Genomic DNA, 18,456 nt, shown 5'->3' on the forward strand with positions numbered 1-18,456 from the left:
TAAAGAAAAGCAAGGGAAAAAAACCACTAAGCCATCCGACCCGCAGGTCACTTCAAGAACAAGGGGCCCGTCCACACGGCCAGCTCCTGCTTTTCCTGATGCTCTAGGAAACGGCTCCACGCCGGCCAACTGAATTCAAGGCCCTGCTATCTCGGAAGCCATTTCCTAACAGGAAAAAAAAATTGGGGCTTGGAAATGCGGTCGCCTGTGAAGGAGATTTTGGATGTTTTGACGCTGAAGCAAAAGGCTTCGGATCTTGGCTCGTAAAAAGTGGACAGGGATAATAATCAGAGTGAGATAAAAGCCACTGAGTGCAGGGTGCATTTGACATGAGGGTCAGTCCAACTAACAGAAAATGAAATAAATTAGGATAGGATAGGATAAGATAGGGGAGGGGAGGGGAGAGGAGAGGAGAGTGAATGGAATGGAATGGAATGGAATAGAATAGAATAGGAGTGAAGGGAAAGGAAGGGAATGGAATGGAAGTGAAGGGAATAGAATAGAATAGAATAAAATAGAAGAGAAGAGAAGAGAATAAGAGTGAAAGGAATGGAATAGAATAGAATAGAATAGAATAGAATAGAATAGAATAGAATAGAATAGAATAGAATAGAATAGAATAAGAGTGAATGGAATGGAATGGAATGGAATGGAATGGAATAGAATAGAATAAGAGTGAAAGGAATGGAATAGAATAGAATGGAATAGAATAGAATAGAATAAGAGTGAAAGGAATGGAATGGAATGGAATAGAATAGAATAGAATAGAATAGAATAGAATAGAATAGAATAGAATAGAATAAGAGTGAAAGGAATGGAATGGAATAGAATAGAATAGAATAGAATAGAATAGAATAGAATAGAATAGAAAGAGTGAATGGAATGGAATGGAATGGAATAGAATAGAATAGAATAGAATAAGAGTGAAAGGAATGGAATAGAATAGAATAGAATAGAATAAGAGTAAAAGGAATGGAATGGAATGGAATAGAATAGAATAGAATAGAATAGAATAAGAGTGAAAGGAATAGAATAGAATAGAATAGAATAGAATAGAATAGAATAGAATAGAATAGAATAGAATAGAATAAGAGTGAAAGGAATGGAATGGAATGGAATGGAATGGAATAGAATAGAATAGAATAGAATAAGAGTGAAAGGAACGGAATGGAACAGAACAGAACAGAAAAGTTGGAAGGGACCTTGGAAGTCTTCCTGTCCAACTCCCTGCTTAAGCAGGATACCCTACACCAGCGGTCTCCAACCTTGGCAACTGTAAGCCTGGAGGACTTCAACTCCCAGAATTTCCCAGCCAGCTTTGCCGGGTGGGGAATCCTGGAAGTCAAAGTCCACCAGGCTTACAGTTGCCAAAGTTGGAGACCCCAGCTTTACAGCACTTCAGACAAATGGTTATCCAATCTCTTTAATAAGCCCAGGTTATACTGGCAAAAAATACAGGTGCTCCTTGATTAACAACCGCAATTGAGCCCCAACACTTCTGTGGCTAAGCGAGATCATTTTTAAAGTGCATTTGGTCCCATTTTACGACCTTTCTTGCCACAGTTGTTAAGTGGATCCCAGCAGTTGTTAAGTAAGTAACACGGCTGTTATGTGAATCTGGCTGCCCGGCAACCGTCATAACTCTGAGCCACTTGCCAAGCATCCCGTCTGAATTTCGATCCCAGGACCACAGAGAGGCTGCAACCGTTGTTAAGAGTGAAAAACCTCCGCGAGCCTCTTTTTTTTCGACGTGTCGTCGTCACTGTGAACGGTCATTTAAGCAAATGGACGCAAAAGCCAAACTTATTTCAGTTGTCAAGGGTCCAAATTTTGATTGAGGGGACCGTGCGGTTGCTGCAACGGTCATAAAATGTGATTTATTTATTTGTATTTATTTATTTTATTAGATTTTTATACCGCCCTTCTCTCGAAGGACTCAGGGCGGTGTACACCCAAAAGATAAAAACCCCACTATATATACAATTAAAACAGTAAATTTAAAATAGAGCAAATTACAAAGTGGCCGACATTTAAAATTAAAAAACTAAAAACCCTAAACTAATAAAACCCCGATTAAAATTTAATAAAACTTTTAGACCAGTCCCGCTTGAATGAATAAGTGTGTTTTCAGCTCACGGCGAAAGGTCCGAAGATCAGGCACTTGGCGTAAGCCAGGGGGAAGTTCGTTCCAGAGAGTGGGAGCCCCCACAGAGAAGGATCTTCCCCTGGGGGCCGCCAGCCGACATTGTTTGGCGGACGGCACCCTGAGAAGACCCTCTCTGTGTGAGCGTACGGGTCGGTGGGAGGCATAAGGTAACAGCAGGCGGTCCCGTAAGTACCCGGGCCCTAAGCCATGGAGCGCTTTAAAGGTGGTAACCAAAATCTTAAAGCGCACCCGAAAGACCACAGGAAGCCAGTGCAGACTGCGTAGTAGTGGTGTTACATGGGAGCAACGAGTGGCTCCCGTGATAACGGTCGTAAGTCTCTTCAGTGCCTTTGGAACGCCAGTCACTAAATGAAGTTGTAAGTTGAGGACTACCTGGTTCGTAAGCTGCCTGGAGACACCTTGGATAGTGAGATGGGCGGCAGATCAAGTTAATCAATCAATCAAGTAAAGAAATAATCCGAGCAAAAGCCTTTTCACTCACCAGCATGCCCAACTGGACGGCTAACATGGCCACCCTGGCTTCCTGCTCCGGTTCTCGTTCAGCCTCCCGCAATGCCTTGGCTCCCCGCGCATGGCCCATGTTCCCCAAGCAGACTTTGGCCACATCCAGCCTTTGGGTCTTCACGCACATGCGGGCCATGTTCTCCCAGACGGCTTCGCTGCAGAATACAAGAAGAAGGGACATGGTCCCAGTCAAGATTTTGAAGACCTTCATGGACACGGAAGTGTGAGCTGGCCCTTCTGCAGGAGACGAGAGACCTCTTTAGAAACCATGGCTTAAGACTGATGTGTACCTGGCCTTTGGAGCTTCAGGCAAAGGTGGGCCATGTTCTCCCAGACAGCTTTGCTACAGAAGGCAAGAAGACGGCACACAGTTCAAGTCAAGCTATGAAGACCTTCAAGAACATGGAGGTGTGAACTGGCCCTTCTAGAGGAGACCTCTTTAGAAACCTTCGCTCAGAGCAGCGGTCTTCAAACTTGGCAACTTTTAAGACTTGTGGACAGCGTGACTGGCTGAGGAATTGTGGGAGTTGTAGTCCACAAGCCTCGTAGTTGCCAAATTTGGAGACCCCTGGCTTAGAGGGATGTCCAAACCAAGGCATAGGGTCAGAGACGTAGTATTGACTCAACGGATCTAAGTTAGCCAGGCTAGCTTCAGTTGAGTCTGTTCTAAGTAGGACCAAGGCTGAATCCAACTTCTGAACTTTTTTTTGATCTTCAACAGGCATTCTTTTCATTACCCAGGCTCATCAAAGGATGATTGTGTTCACTCAGATATTACGTTTGGTGCTTTTGAGAGAGAGAGAGAGAGAGAGAGAGAGAGAGAGAGAGAGAGAGAGAGAGAGATGTAAAGGCATAAACTGTCCAACCCTTCCCCCTATATCAAACTGGGAGAATTTCCTGAGTTTATCTTTGGAACTCTACCTCACATCTGTCCTTCATCAACTCCAGCTTGCTGTCTAATGAATACCAGATGCAGTGGAGGAAGGGCGCACATGGCTGTCTTTTGTTCTGCATTTAAAGAAGAGTGCACTGACCCTCTTGCCGTATGAATTCTGCATCTTGAACCGCAAAATCGATCCGAAAAATGGCATATGTAAGCACCCGATGCATAAAGAGGACTTCCCCAGTTTGGAATCCACTAAAGCAGTGTGGGGACTACAGCCAAGAAATTAAAAGACGCTTGCTCCTGGGGAGGAAAACTATGGCAAATCTAGACAGCGTACTAAAAAGCAGAGCCATCACCCTGCCAACAAACGTGTGCATAGTCAAGGCTCTGGTTTTCCCAGTTGCAATGGATGGCTGTGAAAGCTGGACCATAAGGAAGGCTGAGCGCCAAAGAATGGAGGCCTTTGAATTATGGTGCTGGAGAGGACTCCTGCGAGTCCCTTGGACTGCAAGGCGATTCAACCGGTCAATCCTAGAGGAGATCAACCCTGACTGCTCTTTAGAAGGCCAGATCCTGAAGAGGAAACTGAAATACTTTGGCCACCTAATGAGAAGGAAGGACTCACTGGAGAAGAGCCTAATGCTGGGAAAGATTGAGGGCAAAAGAAGAAGGGGATGGCAGAGAACGAGGTGGGTGGAGTCACTGAAGCTGTCGTGTCCCACTCCTCCGTTGACGGCCGGGTCGGGGAAGTCCGTATCAGGCGTGCCTCTGCAGCTCTGCCAAAGTCCTAGCAAAGTTCTCAAGGCAGGCAGGAGACCAGGAAGTGACTTCAGCAATCCAAGCTAGACTTTGCCTGACTCAGAGAATGCCAGAAAGCAGATCCTTTATATAGGCCATGGGGTGTGGCTCCATGACTCAGCACTTATCCAGGCCTGCCCCTCCCTTCCTTTTGCTGACGCCGCCTATCAATTCTCCTGAAGCGAGGATCTCTCCAGGCTCCAGCTGTTGGCAATTCACATTCCTCAGGCTCACGTGCTGTGGGGGAGGGGGAGGGGTCTAGTTGCTCCGTTTGCCTGGGCATGGAGCCAGGGCTGGGGGCTGGAGGCACGTCAGGCCCTTCGTCTTGCTTGGCCTGTCTGGGCATGGTGCCAGGGCTGGGGCCTGGAGGCATGCCAGGACATTTCTCAGCGTTTGGCAGGAGATAAGAGGGACCCGGCTGCGGGGAAAGCGAGCGAGACACAACAGAAGCAGTCAGCGTGAGCTTAAATGGACTCCAGAGGATGGTAGAGGACAGGAAGGCCTGGAGGAACGTTGTCCATGGGGTCGCAATGGGTTGGACATGACTTTGCGACTAACAACAACAAAGCAGTGTTTCTCTCAAGTTTTGGCAGCTTGAAGATGGGTGGATGTTAACTCCCAGAATTGTCCTGGGTAGAATAGCTCAACCTATTCCGTGTCTTCTTGAGAGTCAGGATTGTCCGCGTTCACGTCACTGATAAGCAACTCCAGGGCTGGAGTTGGAGGTTCTCCGGTTTTCTGGGGTTCTTCTGAAGTTACATCTACAATGAACCAAAACTTGCCACTTTAGACTGAGCGTACAAACATTTTATTCTAGGGTGAGCAGCTGATGTTTCTTTCCTGATCACTGAAGAGAAAAAGAGGGGTCTTTTTCAGGTAGTCAACATATGACCATTCGTGGCTTCCGGTTTGGCTCCGCTGTGTTAATGGCGGCGATTTCAGTCCGCCCGTTCTTTGTGATTCTGTGAGAGCTGTTTAGACAGTGCTAATCTTCTGTCAACAGCTCGTAAATCTCTGCCCTCGGGCAAAGAGGGGGAGATGAGCATTTGAACTGAAGTTTGAGCCCCCAAGAAAAGCCCCAGAATGATTTCTGGTGGTTTGATGGGAAACGCTCCTTCGATAGTTCAAAAAAAGCTCCAGAGTCCAGAACGCCTCTGCAAAAGCAGAGCAAAACGCAGCGTCCATCTCCGTGACTGAAGAGGATTACTGATAAATTGTCAACACGGAAAGAATCGAAAGCAGGAGGGCTGGCATTTGTTTGTAAGATGATTTTAACTCCCTGACAGAGAAGTTATTTGAAGAGTGGAGATGAAGAAAGATGGCGTTTTGTTTTTTGAAAGTGAAAGCTAAGGAAATGCTGATTACAATTGCTGGTGTGGAACCTCTAAGAAGAAAATAACAAGATTTTTTTCTAAATGGAATTCTTTTTAAAAAAATCTATTTCTTTTATTATCTTTTTTACAGTGTTTAAGAAGAAAAATTTATTGGGTTTTTTTCTTTTATTCCTCCCCTTTTTTTCTTCTTCTTCTTCTTCTTGATATTACTTAGTTTAAAAATGGCTTTTAAGCAAAGAGATTTAACCACTTCTAAATTATTGGAAATATCTTCACTTCAGGTACGGAAATTGAAAGAAGATATTAAAGACAGTCTAAGGAAATTTTACAGGAGCTTATGGGCTCATCTTTCAGAAATAGATCAAAATTTAATGAAATGGAGAAAGAAATACTGGATTTTAAAGATTTGGTGGAAGAGCAGAGTAAGGAGATGAAAAAATTAAAGGAATCAATTACTCCATTATTGTTATCTAGTACACAGACAGAAGAAAGACTGAATGAATTTAACCAAATTAATTTAGATTTGCAAAGGAAAATAGATGAAGTTCAAATTAATTTGAATTTAGAAAATAAAATAGATGATATTCAGGTTAAGGCTGATAAGGCAGAGGAAGAAAGGGTTATATTACAATATAAATTAATGGAATATGCTATAAGGGTAAGGGTTTAAGAGAATTTAAAGAGGAAAATTTGAAGAAGATTTTATTCAGGCCTTTGCCCAGATAGAGGGAATGGAACCAGAAGATTTTGAAGTTAATATTGAAAAAATTTATCGTGTTAATTCCTGGTGGGCAAGGCAGAAGTGTTTACCGAGAGATGTGGTTATTTATTTTACAAATAAGAGGATTAGGTATGGAATTTTGCAAGCATTTTATAAAAATAAATTTCAAATATTAGGACAAGATATAATAATGATGAAGGAAATTCCTCCTAAAATGTTAAGAAAGAGAAAAGAATTTGCCTTTCTGGTGGATGAGCTTAAGAAACATCAGATATATTTTAGATGGGAGGTTCCAGCAGGTTTAACACTGAATTATAAAGGAAGAAAAGTATTTTCTCAATACAATTTGTAAAGCACGAGATTTTTATACTAATGTATTAAAGATTGGGAATTCTTTGTTAACAGATGTTAAGTTGAATGGTGAATAGATGGTTGAAAATGTGTAAGATAGAAGAAGGGGAGGGAGAATGTTTAACTTTATTAAATATGATTATGGTTAATTTTTGTAAATGACTTATTGTGGATATAAATGTGTAATTTTAGGGGTACTATATGATATATTAAAGGTATAAAGGAATAGGAAGATGGAATATTGTTTAATTTTGGAGGATAGATAGTAAAATTTAGGAACTTGGATTAAATATTATATTTAAGAGATGGATGTAATGTTAATTAGAATGTAATTGTTATAATAGATATATTGTGGATGATATAGGTGTAATTTTAACAATGTTATTTGACATAAGTAAGGTAAAGTGAAGATTTTAATTATTACAATTGACACTTTGGATATTTGTAATATTATTTGTTGTATATATAAATGTTAAAGATGTGAAAAGATGGACTATTGCTTACCCCTGAAGGTTGGACAGAAAAATTAAAGAAACTAAGTTGGAAATATGAACTATTTTTGAGAGATTGCTAAGGAAGAAAGACATTTTAGAAGAAACCTTGGTGAATATTGGAAGATGGAACGTTGTTTTGATATTGATTGATGAAGGTTGGATATTAAAACTACGTACTTTATTCAAGAATAAACACTAACTCAATTGGAAACTTTGAGAATTCTAGGAGTGGAATGGTCTGATATATAATGGAGTGGAAGAAAAGTATCTTCTTTGTCTTTGGAAGGGGAGTGGAGGTTTTAAGGAACGACTATGGATTATGATTTGTGCTAGATTTTAATTTTTGTTGTTAGTTTTATACCCTGTACTCGGTTCTCGGAAGTCCTGGGGGTGGGGGAGGAAGGAAGGGAGGGAGGGGTAGAAAATGGATTGATAGTTAATGTACAAAGATGATTGAAGATGTATAATTAATGTAAGATCGGACCTGCCTGGTTACTACTTTAGAATGAAGGGAAAGAAGGAGTAGAAGAGAAGGAGGAAAGAGAAGAGGAGGAGGAGGAGGAAAGGAAGGAAGGAAGAGGGGAAGAGGGAGAAGAAAGGAATAGGGAGGAAAGAGGAGAGGATGTAGATAAGAGAGGGGGAGGATGGTTATGGAAAGTAGAAGAAGGTAAAGAAGGAGAGTAAAAGGAAAAGGAAGGGGGTGGTGACCAGGCAGATCCGATTAATTGTATATGAGGGTACATTAAATATGTTATTGGATATGTTATTGGATAAGAATGTCAAAATAAAACTTTTTAAGACAAAACATATGACCATTCGTTTAGCAAACTTTTAAAGTTACGACGGCGCTGAAAAAAAATGACTTGCAACCAGTCCTCACAATTATGACCGTTGCAGCATCTCTGCGGTCACGTGACCAAAACTGGGGCACTTGGCAATCCAGTACATATTTACGACAGTTGCAGTATCCCATGGTCATGTGACCGCCATGCTGGCAAGGGAATTCTGGGAGTTGAAGTCCAGCCATCTTCAAGCTGCCAAAGCTTGAGAAAAACTCTGCCCTAACCTGTTCAGCTTCCACCTTCTGGAATTCCTGGCCAAAGGCACGATCTCATTATCTTCACTATGCTGGCCAGGAATTTTGAGAATGGAGTTTTAACACATCTGGAAAGAAGTGGAAGTGAAACTTTTGTGAAGTTTACTTCACAAAAAGTAGGGCAGTAAGGGGACACAGTGGCTCAGACACTGAGCTTGTCGATCAGAAAGGTCGGCAGTTCAGCGGTTCGAATCCCTAGTACCACGTAACAGGGTGAGCTCCCGTGATTTGTCCCAGCTTCTGCCAACCTAGCAGTTCGAAAGGATGTAAAAAATGCAAGGAGAAAAATAGGGACCACCTTGGTGGGAAGGGAACGGCATTCCGTGCACCTTTGGCATTAAGTCATGCCAGCCACATGACCACGGAGACGTCTTTGAACAGCGCTGGCTCTTCGGCTTTGAAATGGAGATGAGCACTGCCCCCTAGAGTCGGGAACGACTAGCACATACATGCGAGGGGAACCTTGACCTTGACCTAAGGCCACTTCTAGATTTCCCTAAGGATTGGTCCTTAGTCTTCTTGGTGTGGGACCTTGGGACACTTGCAACCATCATAAATATACGCTGGTTGCCAAGCACCTGAGCTTTGATCACGTATATTGTGGGGAAACGGCAACAGTTGTAAGTGTGTAAAAAGTCGCTTCCCCCGCCACAGTGCTGCTGTAACTCAGAACCTAAATGAATGGCTGTAAGTCAAGGACAGAGGACTCTTGTGACCTGAACGGGTAACTTAATTTTCAGGGCTCAGGTTTCAACTTAGAAAATCATCATTATCATCATCATCATCACCACATATTGAGCTGTTGTAAGACAATAGCTCAGACTGACTACAAACAACGTCACAACACAGTTACTCAGATGGTCCACTGGAACTTGTGTCACAACTACCATCTGCCTGTAGCAAAGAACTGGTGGGATCATAAGCCTGAAAAAGTGACTGAAAATGAGCATGCAAAACTACCGTGGGATTTCCGAATACAGACTGATAAAAAGTTTTGGAACACAATACCCCGGATATCACGATTGTGGAAAAGAAAAAAGGGTGGATCGTCGACATTGCCATACCTGGTGACAGCAGAATCGATGAGAAACAACTTGAAAAAGTCACCAGATATCAAGATTTGAGAATCGAATTGCAGAAACTCTGGCATAAACCAGTGCAGCTGGTTCCAGTGGTACTCGGCACACTGGGAGCTGTGCCTAAAGACCTAGGCGAGCACTTGAAAGCAATTGGCGCTGACAAGATCACCATTGGTCAGCTGCAGAAGGCCACCTTACTGGGAACTGCTCGCATAATTCGCCGATACATCACACAGTCCTAAACGCTTGGAAAGTGTTCGACTAGTGATCTGTGATACGAAATCCAGCATAATTATCTCGTTTGCTGTGTATACTGTCATTATTATTATTATTATTATTTATTTATTTTTATTCTCCAAATTTGTTATTATTTGGAGAATAATTATTGGAGAATAATTTGGAGAATAATGTACTCGGCACACTGGGAGCTGTGCCTAAAGACCTAGGCAAGCACTTAAAAGCAATTGGCATTGACAAGATCACCATTGGTCAGCTGCAGAAGGCCACCTTACTGGAATCTGCTCGCATAATTCGCCGATACATCACGCAGTCCAAAACGCTTGGGAAGTGTTCGACTAGTGATCTGTGATACGAAACCCAGCATAGTTATCTCATTTGCTGTGTATACTGTCATTTTGTGTAAATAAAATAATAATAATTGTCTCACGTGCAAAGAGAACTAAAAGTTTTCTATAAAGCGAAACAGAGCAAAACAACTTTGCCCCAAACCCACCTGTTTCCCTCAAGGGGAAGACAGGAACAAGAGAAGGAAAAGGCTCATCCTGTCAGAACACCAGCGGGGTGGAAGATATAGTGAAGAGCTCTTCGCTGGACTTCAAGGTTTTCTGAGCTCTTTAAAAAAAAAAAAATTCCCGGAGGCCTAAGCATTATTCCCAACCCCCCATCCCACCATTCCCAGAAATTGACAAATGAAGAAGAGTGTCAGAGACAAGACCTTAACTGTCAGGTCTTTGCCTAAATAAGAGCTAGAAATTATGCCCAGGGAGCCTTTGCAAGACTGCTGCTTCTCCAAATCGTCAACTTTTGTCTTTTGAAATGTATTCATTGATATCTCGTGGTTATACATATTACTGCACGGGTCAAAAAGAGGGCTGTGAAAATATCTACAGACCCCTCGCAGCCTGGATATAAATTGTTTCAACTCCTACCCTCAAAACGACGCTACAGAGCACTGCACACCAGAACAACTAGACACAAGGACAGTTTTTCCCCCAAACGCCATCACTCTGCTAAACAAATAATTCCCTCAACACTGTCAAACTATTCAATAAGTCTGCACTACTATTACTAGTCTCATCGTTCCTATCACCCATCTCCTCCCACTTGTGATTGCATGAGTGTAACTTTGTTGCTTCTATCATTACAATTTTTATCGATATTGTTTCCCGATTGCTTATTTGTAGCCTATGACTATCATTAAGTGTTGTACCTTATGATTCTTGATGAAGGTATCTTTTCTTTTATGTACACTGAGAGCATCTGCACCAAGACAAATTCCTTGTGTGTCCAATCACACTTGGCCAATAAATAATTCTTTTCTTTTCTTTTCTTTTCTTTTCTTTTCTTTTCTTTTCTTTTTTTCTTTTCTATTCTTTTCTATTCTTTTCTATTCTATTCTATTCTATTCTATTCTATTCTATTCTATTCTATTCTATTCTATTCTATTCCTTTCACTCTTATTCTATTCTATTCTATTCTATTCCATTCCATTCCATTCCATTCCTTTTATTCTTATTCTGTTCTATTCTATTCTATTCTATTCTATTCTATTCTATTCTATTCTATTCTATTCTATTCTATTCCTTTCACTCTTATTCTATTCTATTCTATTCCATTCCATTCCATTCCATTCCATTCCATTCCATTCCATTCCTTTTATTCTTATTCTGTTCTGTTCTGTTCTGTTCTGTTCTGTTCTGTTCTGTTCTATTCTATTCTATTCTATTCTATTCTATTCCTTCCTTATTCTCTATTCCATTCCATTCCAGTGATGGCTAACATTTTCCAGACCGACTGCCCAAAACACGCCCGGACCCGCCTGAATCCCCAAAATGCACTCACCCCCAGGCATGCATGTGCAACCCCCTGCATGCGCCCCCACCCCCGCACACATCCTACACATACGCGGCAGAGACCCAAAGATCAGTTGGCCGGCAGAAAGCATGCACACATGCACAACGGAGCTGAATTGGGGCAATGGCTCGCGTGCCAGCAGAGAGGGCGCTGCGTGTCACGGTTCTGTTCTATTCTATTCTATTCTATTCTATTCTATTCTATTCTATTCTATTCTATTCTATTCTATTCTAAATCACTCAAATGCTCCTAGAATCTGGGAGACAATGAATTCTAGTCCTCCCAATGGGAATGAAAGCCAATTGGGTGACTTTAAGAATAGAGTAGGATAGGATAGGATAGGATAGGATAGGATAGGATAGGATAGGATAGGATAGGATAGGATAGGATAGGATAGGATAGGATAGAAATAAGAATGGAATGGAACGGAATAGAATAGAACGGAACAGAATTCTTTATAGGCCAAGTGTGTGATTGGACACACAAGGAATTTGCCTTTGGTGCATATGCTCTCAGTGTACATAAAGAAAAATAAAATACATCAAGAATCATAAGATACAACACTTAGTGATAGCCATAGGTTACTAATAAGCATTCAAATAACATATATATATCCTTACGAAATGCTAATTTTTTTCCTGGAAATATAATCCTACAGGATCCTTCCATCTCATCCAACGAACCGTTGCATCATTGGGCAGAAAAATAAAAACATTTCTGATTATTTTTGTTGGGAGTAAGCAAAAGCAAAAATATTCTCTTACCCTGTTCTTAGCACTGAACTAAGAGCGCGCCTGGCAAGACGGCCACATTTATTTATTTATTTTATTAGATTTTTATACTCTCCCGAAGGACTCAGGGCGGTGTACAGCCAGATAATAAAAAACCCACAATATAAACATTAAAACAGAAACTTAAAACCAAGCATATTACATAAATGGCCGAAGCATATTTCTTGTGCTTCAATCTCCCAAATTAGATTTGATGGATTGAGACCGAACTGTTGAATCCCAAACCAAAGGGATTAATAACAGAGCGGGATCTATTTTGGAGGATCTATCTGTTTTTTGATGAGGTTACCTAGTCTGGATAATGAAACATCTGCAAGGAAGCAACCAAAGTCAGAGAGCACCAAGGACCCACAGTTCTCTTCCTCCACCTCCTCCTCCTTCTCTCCTTCCTCCTCTTTGCAAAACCTACCCTGTTGTAGCACTGATGATGTTACCTAGTTGGGTCAGGAAACATCTGCAAAAAAAACCCACCAAGCTCAGAGAGCACCAAGGACCCTACAGCCCTTTTCCTCTTCCTGTTCCTCCTCCTCCCCTCTGCAAACCCTACTCTCTTCTAATACTGATGATGTTACCTAGTTGCTAGAAAACAACTAAACTCAGAAGGCACCAAGGATCCCACAGTCCTCCTCCTCCTCCTCCTCCTCCTCTGCTGCACAAACCCCTCTCCCTTGTAACACTGATGATGTTACCTAGTTGGGTCATGAAACGTCTGCAAGAAAACAACCAAGTTCAGAGAGCACCAAGGACCCTACAGGTCTCTTCCACTTTCTTCTCTCCTTCCTCCTCTTTGCCTACCCTGTTGTAGCACTAGTTTGGGGTAATGAAATGCCTGCCTGCAAGAAAACCACCAAGCTTAGAGAGCACCAAGGAAACACACACACCCCAGGATCTATTTCCTTCCGCGATATCCTTGAGAGTCCCACTGTCATAATACCGATTCTTCCAAATAAGAATATTACCGAATGGTAATATCTTCTTTCTGGGAAGCAGGGGAGGGGAGAAAGAGGAGGACAGCCATGGAATGAGGTGGGAGGGATGGGAGTGGGGAGGGAGGGGAGGGGAGAGAGAAAGAAACGGGGACTTTAGAAGTCTGTCTTTGACTTTTCCTTTCAGGAAACACATCCTGTTCACATCGGACGGCCGCGGGCAGTGGCTCTTGTCGCTCTGCAGTCGGCTACGCCCTGAGGTTTTTCACCAAAAAACTGGCCGCACAAACAACCGTTTCCTTTTTCATGGAGAGATAGGAGAGGGGAGGGGGGGGGAAACCAAACTTCCTTGCAGCAAAGGATTCTGTTTTCCTGCTTCGGGGCAGTTTGCGGGGCTCCGTCATCAAGGGAAGAGCAGCCAGCGGTTGGAAGAGAGTCCCTGGGAATACAGACTCCCAGCCTTGCAGGAGCTCCTTGGGGATGCAATCGTGGTTTGGTGGTGGTTGTTTTTTTTTCTCTTTTCTTACTGGGATTTGCTTGGGAGCAAAGCGCTGAAGCCGAGGGCCCTCTTGGAGCCCTTCTGAAATTCAGGTGGCAGCAGAACTGAGGTCTCTGGACGCTTCTTATGCAGGTCCCGGCTTCTTCTCACGGACGTGCTCCAGAAGGCTGAAGGGACGGGACAGCCTTTAAGGGGCAATTTTTTTGTGGTGGTGGGGGGCTTTCCAACACGACTCAGTTGGCGTAGAAGACACTGCCTACGTCGACCCTTTGCCAGTTGGGAGTGTCGGAAAGAATGCGCCTCCTCGACGTTCGACTCTACACCAGCCTGGTCCTGCTCAAAGGGGAGGAAGGCGGATAAAGCGCTCCCTGAGGGAAGACCAGCAATCTGGACCCCTGGCTCTTGCCTTTGCTTCGGATGGAGTTGTCCTGTCTCCTTGGTGGCTCTTTGGGGAGCCAAGACCTTCCCAGCAGCTGACTTTTGAGAATGAATGGGGATGTACTCTAGTCATATCTAACGTCAACGCTCCTGCCTTCCACCCGACGGAGCGTATTCAATGTACTGCAGCTGATCAGGAGTAGGGTGGGGGGAGAGAGAGAGACGCTTGGATCTTCTACCGAGAGTGGCTGCCGGCTGCTGGGTTGACCCTCAGATATGACAGTCCAGAAACTGGTCGCCACAGCCGTGCTGGTCGCTCTGGTGTCCCTCATTCTCAACAACGCGGCTGCCTTTACTCCCAACTGGGTGTATCAGACCTTGGAGGATGGGCGTAAACGCAGCGTGGGGCTGTGGAAGATGTGCTGGCTGGCGGAGAAGGGGAAAGGAGGTGCGGGCGCAGGTGCCAAGCACGGGCAAGGGGTGGAGCAGCACGAATGCGAAGCCTTGGGCTGGGGTTCAGAGCCAGCTGGTTTCCAGGAGTCTCGAAACACTGTCAAACGTAAGTCTCGTTTCTCGTTGTCCCTCTTGGCTCGGTCTTAAAAAAGGATCTGCGATGCATGTCACGTAGGTCGCCTTTCCAAGAGACACCTGGACTTTCTTAAGGGGGTGTGTGTTTCCCCTTGAAAACATTTTCTTTCTGAAGAACTGAAGAAGCAGCTTTTTGAAAGGTTTTCAAGGGGGGGGAAAAAACCCACCAAGAAAGTCCAGTTGCCTTTTGGAAAAGCACCTTTTGAGACAATCGTGACCCGGATGATGAAGCATCTCCAAAGATGTCCGGTCTGTTACGCAGAAAACTTTGCTAAGGTAAGCGGCAGCTGAAAAAATTAAACGGCGGCCTGTGAAATATTGGCTCCATTGGGACTCAGTCTGGGAAAGGGCTGAGGACTAGAGGCTTTGCTCTCTCTTCATACAGAAAAATAACACATTTGGGCTATAAGAGATACAGAAAGGCGCAGAAAATACAAGCGGCAGAGTAAAAGCCGAATTCAAGGTTGTAGATTAAAAAAAAACTAGTTTACCAGCAAGGCCAGTATCTCTTTTGACTTGAAGCCACCCGTAACAGCTTTAACAGAGGATTTAATGTGGTAGCCGATTCCTGCACTGGTCCAAGGATTGGACTAGAGATTATTTCTCAGCCTCGTTAACTCTTAAGATATGTGAACCTCAGCTCCCAGAATTCCCCAAGCATGCTCTGCTTGGGAATTCTGGGAGCTGAAGTCCAGCGCAACTTAAAAGTGGACAAGGTTGAGAAACAGCAGGCAAGATGATTCCCTAATCCTTCATTTCTGTGAGGTTAAGCTGTTGTTTCCTTTTAGGCTTGCGATCCAAATCTGGCACTGTTAAGATGAGTACCACGGAGACAAGGTGAAAAGGTCTCTGTGTGATCTTTCCAGTTCATACCCCCAGTCCAAACAGATTCTTGGTTAAAAAGCAAACGTGATTAAAGACCTCTCCTTGCAAAATGGTGAGATGATAAAAGGGGTCATTTTTGCAGGGGGGGGGGGGAATGACAGAGAACAAATGACAGTTATGAAACTCTTCCTCCTCCCCCTTTTGTAAATCTGCTGCAGGCTACAGACTTCTCAACTGTACATTAATTCTTAAAAAAAAAAAAGGAAACTAGAGAACAACTATACTCAGTTTCATGACACGGGAAGTTTGACCTTCTGTTGTGCTATTTCCAGTTCACTAGGTGGCAATACTTGGCAAGGTGTGAGAAAATTTCTAGGGAAGTTAATTGAAAGAGGAATTATAGGAAGTTTAGTCCATTTCATCCTTTGTCGTCTGTTCCTTGTGAACTATGCTTCCCCAAAAATTTTAAGACATCCATGTTATCTGCTGCTTGGGAACTAGCTGGGAATTTCCCCACACCACTGGCATTCCAGCTGTTTCCGAAACAGACTTTTCCAAATCTAGGAAGTAGTAGATCCTTCCAGGATTTCTTCCTCCAGAATATCATGGCCAAATCTGTTTCAGAGATGGAATTCTCTGTTATGCGGTTTTTTTTGTTTTGCTTTGTTTTACATAGTTCCGATTCAGCTCTTGGCCATACAGCTCTCGAATCCGAAGACAATCCTCCTCCTGGTGCTCATCTGGGTCAGAATTCATTTCGGAATATAAAATAGTCGTGCAAAATGTGAAGAAAATGAGTTATGTGATAGTGTTTGATATTTGGGGTGCGCCTCTCCAAGTGGCAGGGAGAAAATGAGGCTGCCACTGTGCCTAGACATTTTGGCTAGTTATCCGGATAATGCAAATCCAGCAAACAGAAGAAAAGTAAGGTAGAATGTTTAGAATAACAGAGTTGGAAGGGACCTTGGAGGTCTTCTAGTCCAACCCCCTGCTTAGGCAGGAGACCCTACACCACTTCAGACAAATGGTTGTCCATCTTCTTAAAAATTTCCAGTGTTGGAACATTTGCAACCTCTGGAGGCAAGTTCTTCCACTGGTTAGTTGTTCTAACTGTCAGGAATTTTCTTCTTAGTTCTAAGTTACTTCTCTCCTTGATTAATTTCCATCCAATGTTCCTTGTTTGGCCTTCAGGTATTTTGGAGAATAGCTCGGCTCCCTCTTCTTTGTGGCAGCCCCTGAGATATTGGAAGACTGCTATCATGTCTCCCCTGGTCCTTTTTTTCATTAAACTAGACATACCCAGTTCCTGCAACCGTTCTTCATATGTTTTAGCCTCCAGTCCCCTAATCCACTTTGTTGTTCTTCTCTGCACTCTTTCTAGAGTCTCCACATCTTTATATTTACAAAAATTGTGTATGCATTTGCAACTGTATATTCAGAAAATTTGTCAATCAGTATAGTTCACATACTCTCTCAAGACAAGCAGGATGCAGTGATCAGAAGAAAAACCACAAATCTTCATGGATTCCCCCCTTTTTTTGGGTGGGATATCAACTCCTCACTCACTGGAAATCTTTTGCTTTTAATTAGGCATTTCTTAAATACTCAGGTCCACTTTTGCTTTTAATTAGGCATTTCATAAATACATTAAGCCACGAAACATTCAGCAAAGAACGAGGGCCTTATTAAAATGCAAAAGACCGTACCCAAAATTAACTGCAGGGACTCTTAAAAAAAATACAGCCTGGCAAGATCTCACTTACATTCCACTTACATTCCACTTTAATGCTGCTATTCTTGATCTTACAAAATAGTTTCAGAAGAACGAAGGCAAATATACGTGGCCCAGGATAAAGATGTGAGATTGAATTTGGGTTGGTCACTGGCACCAGAGATCTATTCTTTCAACAACAACAAAAAAGTTCCTTCATTGATCCACCTTGAAAGAATGAACTGGCTCAGAAGAAAAAAAATGTTATGGAAACCTGTTGGTTGCAAAACAACTTGTCCCAAAGGTGCTTTTTTTACCAAGAGGCAACTGGACTTTCTTGGTTTTTCTTTGAAGACGTTTCGCTTCTCATCCAAGAAGCTTCTTCAGCTCTGAGAAGCGAAACATCTTCAAAAATAAACCAAGAAAGTCCTGAAAAAAAGCACCTTTGGGACAACCATGGCCTGGATGACGGAAGAATCTCCATAAACATCAAGAGACTTGCTTTAAGAGTAGCCAGGATGAAGCTGTGGGAATCTAGATGTCTTGGCAACTGGCATGTACTTAGGACTGTTGCAGCGTCCCAAGATCATGTGATTCCCCTTTTGCGACCTTCTGACGAGCAAAGTTCATGGGGAAGCTAGATTCACTTAATAACCGTGTTACTAACTTAACAACTTTAGTGATTCACTTAACATCTATGGCAAGAAAGATCTTAAAATGGGGCAAAATTCACGTAAGAACTCAGAGAGACAGAGACACAGAGAGAGAGAGAGAGAGAGAGACACAGAGAGAGAGACAGAGAGAGAGACACACAGAGACAGAAAGAGACAGAGACACACAGAAAGGCAGAGAGAGACATAGAGAGAGACAGAAAGACACACAGAGAGACAGAGACACACAGAGAGAGAGACAGAGAGAGAGAGAGACAGAGAGAGAGACAGAGAAAGAGAGAGACACACAGAGACAGAAAGAGACAGAGACAGAAAGAGACAGAGACACACAGAAAGTCAGAGAGAGACAGAGACAGAAAGACACACAGAGAGACAGAGAGAGACACAGACAGAGAGAAAGAGGGGGTGGGAGAGAGAGAGAGAGAGAGAGAGAGAAAGTCATCAGTATTTTTGTAGTTTTTTGAGCAGTTCTCGTGGCTGGAAAAATTCCTTTAATCCTGATTTTTGGCCCCATTAGATTGGCACAGGGCCATCCTCTCAACT

The 18,456-nt window shown here is 43.0% G+C and overlaps 2 protein-coding genes across 6 annotated transcripts in view; one reads left to right on the plus strand and one right to left on the minus strand.

Annotated features, from left to right (window-relative positions):
* The window catches only part of LOC131185416 (transmembrane protein 204-like), a 97,815-nt gene that overhangs the window by 50,245 nt on the left and 29,114 nt on the right, over positions 1-18,456 (plus strand). Inside the window, exon 21 of one of the 4 annotated variants that reach the window (XM_058157926.1) lies at positions 13,429-14,385. The exons of 2 other annotated variants lie outside the window; for them this stretch is intronic. In XM_058157926.1, coding sequence (XP_058013909.1) covers positions 13,429-13,559 — 131 coding nt within the window. In that variant the 3' untranslated portion in view covers positions 13,560-14,385. Of the gene's footprint in view, positions 1-13,428; positions 14,678-18,456 lie in introns of those variants that run through there. One more of the 4 variants, XM_058157929.1, reaches the window with a different exon arrangement.
* Positions 1-18,456, minus strand: part of IFT140 (intraflagellar transport 140) — a 108,284-nt gene that overhangs the window by 16,108 nt on the left and 73,720 nt on the right. For both annotated transcript variants that reach the window (XM_058157922.1, XM_058157921.1), the window contains one exon: positions 2,649-2,826. In XM_058157922.1, the coding sequence (XP_058013905.1) occupies positions 2,649-2,826 (178 nt within the window). The remainder of the gene's footprint in view (positions 1-2,648; positions 2,827-18,456) is intronic.

The sequence above is a fragment of the Ahaetulla prasina genome, chromosome 14 (assembly GCF_028640845.1).
Source record: "Ahaetulla prasina isolate Xishuangbanna chromosome 14, ASM2864084v1, whole genome shotgun sequence".
Lineage (NCBI taxonomy): Eukaryota > Metazoa > Chordata > Lepidosauria > Squamata > Colubridae > Ahaetulla > Ahaetulla prasina.